We start from the raw sequence: 10053 nt of genomic DNA, 5'->3' as shown, positions 1-10053 counted from the left end.
TGTTCAAAAGCTCAAAAGTAATGGAAACAATAATCGAACATTATCGTGAAAGTCGCGAGCTATGGAAGATGCGTGAACGATATCTTAATTGAACGGAAATAAAATTAAATATCGCGGATTATTCCAAATCTATTAAACAAGATATATCACTAAGCTCTTGGAAAATAATAATTTTTCTGACCTTTAAACCAGTTGATGTTGTTGTTGTTGTTGATTTTTTTTTAAGGCCGGGGAGTAAACATTTTTTTTTTCTCCCAACAAAACATTACTGCATGCCAACGATACTTCGGCAAGATTATCCCAAGAACCCCGTTCTTCATTGTGAATTAATTATAAGTGCTTGGATAAAATAAAACAGTGGCAAGGACAAGTTGGATTGATTTCGGAACTACGGTTTTGTTCTTAAACTTTTACAAAATGATTCCTATATTTCTTTCGTACACAGCAAGATATCGCCTTGTGGTATATCCCTATCCCACATTCCCAGCTCTCTATCGAGAGCTGGCCTGAAGTCAGTGAATATTTTGTTAGTTGAGACTGGGCTTGCTTTCTCTCACGAGAATAGAAGTGAAGTTGACTTTGCGCAGCTTAAAGAAAAGCTTATCACAGGAAAAGACTTTTCAGAGCAACAAACGCGCCAGTTGACGCTGTCAATCACAATGCATTTTATCATCCATCAAAACAATAGCGCTAAAACTGATACACGGCTAATTAGTTACCCATCGTGAAGATGGTTTTGTCAGGTGGAAGATGTGCTTGCAGCCATTTACAGGTGAGAAAATAATGGTACGTCATGTCTATGAAATAACAATAGTTTACCAAATAGAAAAATATTATCTCTTGGCTCAGTTAATGAAACTCACAAAAAAAGCGAATTTTCTTTTTGTTGAGAGGTTGCAATTTGCAATTGGAATGATATACAGCTGAGATATGTGCCAACAAACTGTTGGGTAAGCATTGTAAAAAATATATTTATAAACTAGTCGCCAAAGTAATTGGAAGATCTGATCCCACTCGTCTTACAAGATGTCTCTCCTCGCAATTGCAACAATACTTCTTTCAATACTGGTTCCTTCATTCAGCCAACATGAAGCCGGTAAGTTAAATCCCTTCATAGCGCTGACCTAAGTCGGTATTGTTCATTCCGCGCTCTTTATCATGAGCTAGCCTGGATTCAGAAGAAATTTTGTTAGCTGTGATCAGGGCTCCTCTCTCACACGAGAATAGAAGTGAATTTTACCACACGCAACTTCAAGAAAAGTTTATCACAGGAAAAGACCTTAAAAAAATCCAGCTATGGCAAGCTATAGTACCTGGCAGCTCTGTATACCTTCGACTGTTGCGAGTTGTCAATGCAGAAGTGCCATCAGAAGCTTCTAAAAGATAACCCATTCTCATTACTAATCGGAACTTCAGAATTAACTGGAAGGTATCGGCTAAGAATTTATTTGGGAGCAATCGTAATGAGCTGAAAGTGACTCCTCTACTCAAATCTTTTTCTGTTCATTTCAGAATGCGGTAAGCGACCATTCTCAGCGCGAGTTGTTAATGGTGAGAATGCAGAGCCTCATTCATGGCCATGGCAGGTTTCTCTACGTGTTAACGGCCACCACATCTGCGGTGGATCTCTGATCAAACCTAACTGGATCGTAACCGCGGCTCATTGTGTACGAAATTTTCCATATCCACAAGGATACACTGTTGTAGTAGGTAAATAACTACGCTCGTTCCTCACTCAGAGTGTAAATATATCTACAGACTGAATATGATTCTTTACATCCGAAAGCAATCAAGGAAAGGTTTCACAAAGAGCTTCCACCTTCTCAACCCCTCCCGAACCCTAAGAAAAACCGTCACCTCCATTGTAAACAGAGAAATTTGGACGCAGAAGATACCATAACATTTTATACCCAGTTTTCGAATCAGAACTCAAACCTGATAGCTTAAAGCAAAGACCTTACAATATACTTTGTTTACTAAAACTACCAGCTCTGCTTTTCTCACTTCATTTACTTTGTGTCACAGTTTCTCATTACTCCTCTCACTTCTTCCTTGATTACATAGGGGCGCATAGACGAAAAGGCACAACTTCTGTTCAAGAGGAGTTCGAAGTGCAAACTCTTTACAAGCACGATGGTTTTACCATGAACAACCTGAAACACGACATTGCCGTTCTAGAGCTAAAGGGCTCGGTGAAGATAAGTGATAAAGTGTCACCCGTTTGTCTTCCTACTGAAGAACCGGCACCTGGAACTGAATGTTATATTTCAGGTTTGAAACGTGAAATTGTTTGAAGCTATTTGCTGTGAAAGCTGCTAAGTGATCAACCGCCCCGTCGTTATCTAGCTATATTTTGTTTTCACCCATAAAATACCTTCAAATGGTTTCCTAAGAAATTTGGAATGGAACTAATTTATTGTTTAGAACGGCTTCAATAAATTAGCCAACACTGTGAGCAGGTTGAGCCTATCAAGAAGTTACTGCACAATTTGGAGGTGTCCCTTGGAGTAACTACAGCTATGTTAGATTTTCAACTCTATTCACTATAGGATGGGGACGTCTCCGAGGCGGCGGGTCCGCCCCTGATATCCTTCAGCAGGCGATGATACCAATAGTTTCCCACGAAGAATGCAAGAAGAAGTACGACCGATACGACAGGAAAGCTCATTTGTGTGCTGGACAAGGACATGCAAGTGGCTCAGGTGGATGTCAAGGGGACAGTGGTGGTCCACTTGTTTGCGAGAAGGACGGCACTTGGTACCTGCATGGTGCTGTGAGTTTCGGGAAGCGAGGCTGTCCAACTAAGTACAACACAGTGTTTGCAAGAATCACGACCTACCTACCTTGGATAATGGACAAGCTTGGTAAAAAATTGCCTTTAATACTATCCTGTCTCCATAACAACACTGTGAAAGAGTGCAGTAGCATCGTACTGAAAAAGCCTCTAGCGACTCTTTATAGCCATGTCATATAAAGCTGGAAATCATTCTCGATCACAACTTGATATATTTAATTGCAATTAAACTTAGTTTGCCTTAGGATGACATTCCTCAATGATAGGCGTTTCATTTCTGTCTTTATTAGTTAACAGGCCACCAGCCCCAACATTGCCCCCCAAAACGCCTCCACCAGGTAAGTAAAAATAGTTCTACAGCAAACTATAGTCGTTTTAAGCTGCAAGCGCTCCATAAAAATATCTCCACTGTGGACATCATGATGATTTGATGATCTAGTTTTCTGAAAAAATAAGGTTCTTAGAAAGTTTTATAGTTTCTACATGTACTTTTCTATCCGTTTTCTTTCTTGCATTCCCCTCCAGGTTGCAAGGATAAGCGGGAAGACTGTGCTTCCAACAAGATGTGGTGTCGCTTCATGCCTGACATAAAAAGGAATTGCCCTTTCACATGTGACAATTGTAAGTTTTACTTTCCGACCGTAGTGTGCCGGGTAAAAATAAATTCAGCACACCAGCTCCGAGTATAAAAAAAATAATTTTTCAGCTAAGTAATAACGAAGTGAAATCAATAGTGAGTCTTCAAGGACGTCAGTTATTTGCTTTCTCAGTACATTGACGTTTTAAATTGGCCAGTTCTTTTCATGATTGTCTAAACGGCTCGGTTGGAAAATAAGTAGATAAACGCTTCTTCTTACAGCTTTTGATTCTTTATTTCTTTCTCCCTAGGTTGAGTCCATAAAGCCATGGAGATCTCATTCCAAACTCATTTGTCTCAACACATTTGACAAAATCGATGGAAGCAATAAAATTATGTTAAAAAGCCCAACTTTCCTTGTCTGTGTTTATTGAAAATGTTTTAGTAACTGCCGAATAAGGCGGCACTGTATGAGAAGGACTGGGACAAAGTAGTGCGAGTATGGAGTATGGAAGAATTTGTTCTAACTCAAAAGTTTCCGTAATATCTTATTTTAACAAAGATAAGCTGGAAAAACAATACAAAACAAAAAAAAAAAAAAAATCCAGCCAAAAGCACCCCTATCATTTCTTGCGCCGTGCCTGAGAGCCCAAGCAACTGAATCTTAATGAATACCGAAGGGAAGCAAATGAGTTAGAAGACTTATTGATCAGAAAATAAACAGGGTGTTGCTCTACTTACGCATCTTTTCTTGAGATGGAGAGGGTGGGGAGAATTAAAAACTTGTTGGTCTTTCGTCTCGAAACGAAGTATGTTTCTATAAAGATTAGAGCGTTGTTTGTCAGTCTGTTTTCAATTTTTTCTAATGCACCATTAAAGTTTTTTCTCAATTTGAGCATTTTCGTCCTGCTCATTTCAATTCCATTCTTACTCTTGATAACCTACCGAGACAATTTTTTCGGTGGCGCGTATAAAGCTGATATCACAGTTCTAAATGACGTTATTGCCTCCTGTGCAAGTAGAGTTGTCGCTGATACTTGAGACTGCGCAAACAGGCTCATATCTTTGTGCATAAAATCTTCCACCCGGCCCCACATCACATCCTCTACCATAGGAGAGTCAGTCTTATTTCCAATTTTAGGTGTTTCGAACGGTATTTTACTAATTCACGATTTCTATATAAAGCAAGTTTCTTCATTGCTAACAGTGAGCTGGTATGGCGTAAACCGCACCAAGCCAACAAAAATTAAAGTGTTCTGGTGATGGTGATAGACGTCATGTGCATGGAAATATCCCCATGGGACAATTTAGTGCGAAAGTTTAAATTTGTGTTGATCTTCGTTATTTGGTGTAACGAAGGCGTTTACACACCTTTGCAGTTGTGGTTGAACATATGTAGCATTTGCACCTACTGGTTGCACATAATTCTTGGTACAGCCTTCACAACACCCCTTGTTATCACACACATGCATATGGAGCAGTTGTGTTTGGATGGATTCAATAAAAACCTTCCCCCAGGCGATGCTGAAATGACAAAAATCACAAGTAGAAACTTTTTATTTAACTTAGACAACTGCTACAGAACAGTGTCAACTGAGAAACCGATAATCTGCATCACCTGTGTTGGGAGGGAAGCGCAGTGAAATCATTCAAAGATGTTTCTTCTTATATCTGTACTTGCTGCTCTTTTTACCCCTTCGATTTGTGACGGTGCGTTTGTTAAATGCTTACCTAAAATATAATTATAATTATCTCCGAACTATAACCAGGTTTTAACTTTAAAAGGCAAGCAAAGAACACATGACTAATGCTCTGGTCCAATACCTTGTGCACCTTGAGTCTTTTTGTGTCATAGCAAATAACAAACGAAAAAGCTACGACAAGGTTATTAGCTCTCTTCCACATCAACTTTCGAATGTGTAGGAACGTCAAGGAACCGTTTTTTCCAAAAAATAATCGTGTTACACTCGATATGCGCTGAAACTTTAGAGAAGAAGTTGAGATATCAGAGTCATTCATTGAACAAATTTAAGCCGAGACATTTGAATCAGGCTACACGAATTTGTTTTGCACAAACTAAAACTCCAGCGGTCTACGGGTGAATGAGAGCGGCCAGATTGAGCCAAATTGAAAGATTTTGAGAGCTTCTGAAGTTAGAAAGTAAGACGGACGACAATCCGTAACGTTTTTCGTGTGATTTAAAAAGTAATTGATAAATCTTTTGCGAAGTCAGAGGCAAAAACTGAGGTAAGCTAGAGTTAGTTTTGCTGCTCAGACGATCGCACGTGCTAAAAACGTCGCTGATTTGAACACTTTCACAAGCCACTGAGTACTCTGCTCGTCACCGTGCCCTATTCCAAAAAATATATTCAAATTCACAAGTAGTATATTTGTAGTTTTTTTTTTCAGAGTTGTGCAGTGCCATAATTTTGACAAATACTCGTGTCAAGCAGATTTGTTATGCAGCCCGATGGGATGAGATACTTATTCTTTCTAGTTGCCACGGTGATTGCGATAGTTTGGTGTGCTTGTGTACATTTTCAGATTTCCTGAATAACTGGACATCGCGCAGCAGATCACCCAAAAACCTATAACCCCACTCGAAATGCTCCTGTGGTTTAGCGTTATATTAACCAGCTTTGAATTTTAGAAATCTTGTTATTGTTTTAACTGATTTGGATACATCAACAAAGTTGAAAAGGTAAATTGGCCACCGTAATGATTACAAAAGTTGACGTTTCGAGCGTTAGCCCTTCGTCGGAGCGAATAGAGGAATTGTGGGTTTTGTGTGCTTTTTGGTGCTTTCCTTGCTTTTTTAAGAGCACACACAACCTACAATTCCTCTATTCGCTCCGACGAAGGGCTAACGCTCGAAACATCAGCTTTTGTAATCGTTACGGTGGCCAATTTACCATTTCAACTTTGTTGATATATCCAAATTATTTCGTTACCCCCACCGACGCAGCCCCAAACAGTTTCTTTAGAAACTATCAGCCTTTATTCATTTGTTATTGTTTTGCACGTTTTACGAATTAATTTAATTTTTTTTTAATTTAATAAGCCATGATTGAGACAATTTCTCCTGGATATTACATTTTGTGCCTATTGATATGAGATAGTGCCTTCTTTAGTGCTTAAAACATTTGCAGCAATAAGTTGATCTTGCCACTTTTGCGTATTTTACTGTTGATAAAAAGTTAAATGAAGGCGCTATCCTTTAGTACTTTGGATTTTACTGCCAGTGTAATTTTATCCTGATTTGCGAAAATCTTCTTTTTCCCTGATCAACCTTTTTTCAAGCTCTCCTTAGCTAACTTTAATTCAACAACCTATTTCTCTTTTCGTGTACATCTACCCTAATTGAAGGGTGTGGCAAAAGACCTTTTCATTCTGCACGGGTGGTAAATGGACAAAACGCTGCACCACACTCATGGCCATGGCAGATATCTCTTCGTAAAGATGGAATACACATCTGTGGTGGATCTCTTATCAGACCTAACTGGGTGGTTACTGCAGCTCACTGTGTTTATAAGAATAAATATCCAGGATCTTACAGAGTTGTTGTAGGTAATGCACGGATTATGTCGTCAAGCCAGTTAATTAAAAAGTGGTCACTTGAGAGGAGAGAGTTCCTGAGAACCTCCCTACCTCCCTCCCCTCCTCTCTCCCTCCCCCTCCTCCCTCCCTCCCCCTCCTTCCTCCCTCCTCCTCTCGCCTCCCTCCCCTCCCCCCTTCCTCCACCTCCTCCCTCCCCTCCTCCCTCCACCTCCTCCCTCCCCACCTCCCTCCCTCCACCTCCCCCCTCCCCTTCTCCCTTCCTCCACCTCCTCCCTCCCTTTCTCCCTTCCTCCACCTCCTCCCTTCCCACCTCCCTCCCTCCACCTCCTCCCTCCCCTTCTCCCTTCCTCCACCTCCTCCCTCCCCTCCTCCCTCCCTCCACCTCCTCCCTCCCCTCCTCCCTCCCTCCACCTCCTCCCTCCCCTCCTCCCCTCATCCTCCCTCCATTTGTCAGAAAATTTATTTTTTAACAACACAAACACCCTATTATTTAGGTCGTGAAAACGTACAAATCCGCAAAATATGCATTGGGTAGATGTTCCCTGGCGCGAGATGTTCTACGTGCTACCCTTACCCCATTCTCCTTTTGAAAGCAACAGCACACTCTTTCTCGATTTAATTAATGTCGTCACTGGCTATAAATTTCAATATCTTGTTGTCTCCACATGTTCCCAATCCTAAAAGTAGCATGTTATTTATGTATAGGTGCCCACAAAAGACTTGGATTTACTTCCATCGAAAAAGCGTTTCGGGTTAAAGCCATTCACATGCATGAGGACTTTACCATGGAGACTCTGAAACATGACATTGCTGTTCTTGAGCTCCGAGGCTCAGCAACGATCAGTGATGAGGTGTCAACAGTTTGTCTTCCCTCTGAGGAACCGAAGCCTGGGACGGAATGTTTTGTAACAGGTTTGAAAGAAGATGCATGTTTTAATTTCTGGAAAAAAATGTGTTTTCATACCTGATAAAATGGCTGTAATTAGGGACCTCTCAAGTTAGTCTTCTAGGACTTGTTGCTTGTTGTTTGTTTGTGTTTTTTTTGTTTGGTTTTTTTTTTTTTCAGAAACAGTAGATGACTTAATTATTGATTGATTAGCAAAAATTGCATAACGCTGACAGGGTCCGTCGTGTTCGTAATCACGGCAGACTTGAGATGTAACCAAGACAACATTAAAACAAAATCCGTTTCATCTCAAGAGACTATCTACATAGTGTCAAGTCCGCCCAATGTCTTTCTTTTCTTAGCTCATTAGAAGATAAAGAAAAACGAGAATTCATGATCACAATAATCATGTTCGTTTCCTTGAAATATTGAACACAGGTTACTTTTATTTATATTTTCTTTTTTTTACTGGTAGGATGGGGCCTTGTTTCAGAAAGCGAACAAGCGAACATCCTGCAACAAGGGCAGATGCCTATAGTGTCGAACAAAGATTGTGCCAAGAAATACACTCGGTTTGAGAGCAAAGCTCACTTATGTGCTGGGAAAGGACAGGAAAGCAGTTCAGCTGGATGTCATGGCGATAGTGGAGGCCCTCTGGTATGTGAACAGGGTGACTCTTGGTATCTGCATGGTGCTGTTAGTTTTGGCAAAAAGGGATGTTTGCCAACCGCTTACACTGTGTTCGCAAGAATCACAAGTTATATCCCATGGATTATGGATAAAATAGGTAAGGAAAGATAAGAAGGGATGTCTCATTTTACGCTGGGAAAATCTGCAAAAAATTAATTGGGTGAAAACGTCTGATGCATTTTTACGAAGTATGGCTGACTAAACTCAAAGATGCAGTAGGTGAGGTATGAATTAAAACCCGATTCTTTTTTTTTTTGACGATCCATTTAGGAGGGAGCCCGCCTTTACCAGTGACGCCACCTTCCCCTGCAACACCACCCAAGTCGTCTCCACCGAAACCTGGGCCTGGTAGGTGAATGCAGCACTGTCGATTGGGAGTATCTCCTTTTTTCCCGTCATCTTTCTTCCTTTTTCTTTCTTTTTTTTTTTTTTGCTTGTTACATTGATTCCAGTCATGCGATTCGCTTTTGCCCCCTCTGCTGGGTTATACACCAGAAAGAAAAACGAAGACCGGTTAGACATGCACAATTTCGGTGAGGCAATGCCAAAGAAGTGATATGGATACGAAACTGAAAAGTTAACAAATGATAATGACAATGGTATTCGCCCTTCTTTTGCAGGTTGCCGGGATAACCAAACATATTGTCCTAGTTATAAGCACTACTGCATCAAATATCCGAGCTTCAGAAAGGCTTGCCGCAAAACCTGTAGTGCTTGTGAGTAAATTTTAACATAAGCAAATTTAAAATATTATCGTACAATTAGTAGCAATAGTTATGACGCGCCAGTAGGTAGTAAGTGCTCTTAGTAGCAGTAGACTGCTCCCAGCTGTTACCTAAATTATATCCTTATATAACCTTGAAAATGGCGATAATGAAAACTTAAACTTGAAATCAAGAGAAGTATAATACAAAAACCAAGCAAAAACGCAACGGCAAATAAAATCATGGAGTGTTAGTTGCTTCAAAGGTCTGTATCCGAGTCGATCTCTCGTTTTATCGCACTTTATTTCTTGTTCAATTTAATTTTTTTTCTTTTTTTTTTAATTTTTTTTTTATTGTAGGCTGAGCAACATCGAAAGATCACAAATCAAATGAAATAGATTAAACCTTTATAACCCTCATATAAAGCTGCTGTGTGTTTTTGTTAATTATGCGTAGTGACACAGATTTTTTTAACGTTTCCACGAGAGCACCTGGCAGTCGTGATACATGCCATCTCACCGATTTCAATGAAACTTTGCCAGTTTGAAGGATCTACCCCAAAACTCAAAATGACAAACTGGTTTCTGCTTTTGTTATTTCCGGGGGGAGATAGACCACCCCCCGTTTTTTTTTAGGTTTTCACTAAAAAGTGGCCTCAAAAATAGGTAAAATGTAAGAAGCTCGTACTGCAACTATATTTAAAAAATTGCTGTGACGGTTTGCATACAAACTGGTACATCCTTTACGAACGTACGATACAAGTTTCCATCGATTTGATAGACGGCTTGTCAATCAACAGAGATGAATAAAGTAGTGTGTTTTTACACTTTTCGATTCACTCAAA

General features: G+C 40.1%; 2 protein-coding genes across 2 annotated transcripts; both read left to right on the top strand.

Moving 5' to 3' along the window:
• The first annotated feature begins 960 nt into the window (after positions 1-960).
• LOC111341802 (chymotrypsinogen A) lies at positions 961-3782 on the top strand. The gene is made up of 7 exons (XM_022948818.2): positions 961-1096; positions 1513-1710; positions 2065-2271; positions 2550-2864; positions 3085-3132; positions 3320-3415; positions 3683-3782. Exons 1-7 carry the CDS (start codon positions 1027-1029, stop codon positions 3685-3687), a joined length of 939 nt encoding a protein of 312 aa, XP_022804553.2. The 5' UTR covers positions 961-1026; the 3' UTR covers positions 3688-3782.
• A 1144-nt stretch (positions 3783-4926) lies between these two features.
• LOC111341787 (chymotrypsinogen B) lies at positions 4927-10053 on the top strand. Its single transcript, XM_088756335.1, has 7 exons — positions 4927-5081; positions 6738-6938; positions 7635-7841; positions 8291-8602; positions 8776-8853; positions 9126-9221; positions 9569-10053. Exons 1-7 carry the CDS (start codon positions 5027-5029, stop codon positions 9571-9573), a joined length of 954 nt encoding a protein of 317 aa, XP_088612461.1. The 5' UTR covers positions 4927-5026; the 3' UTR covers positions 9574-10053.

This window comes from Stylophora pistillata, chromosome 4, assembly GCF_964205215.1.
Source record: "Stylophora pistillata chromosome 4, jaStyPist1.2, whole genome shotgun sequence".
In the NCBI taxonomy this organism is placed as follows: Eukaryota; Metazoa; Cnidaria; class Anthozoa; order Scleractinia; family Pocilloporidae; genus Stylophora; species Stylophora pistillata.
Note: the sequence above shows the minus strand (reverse complement) of the source record. Positions and strands in the feature narration are given on the sequence as shown.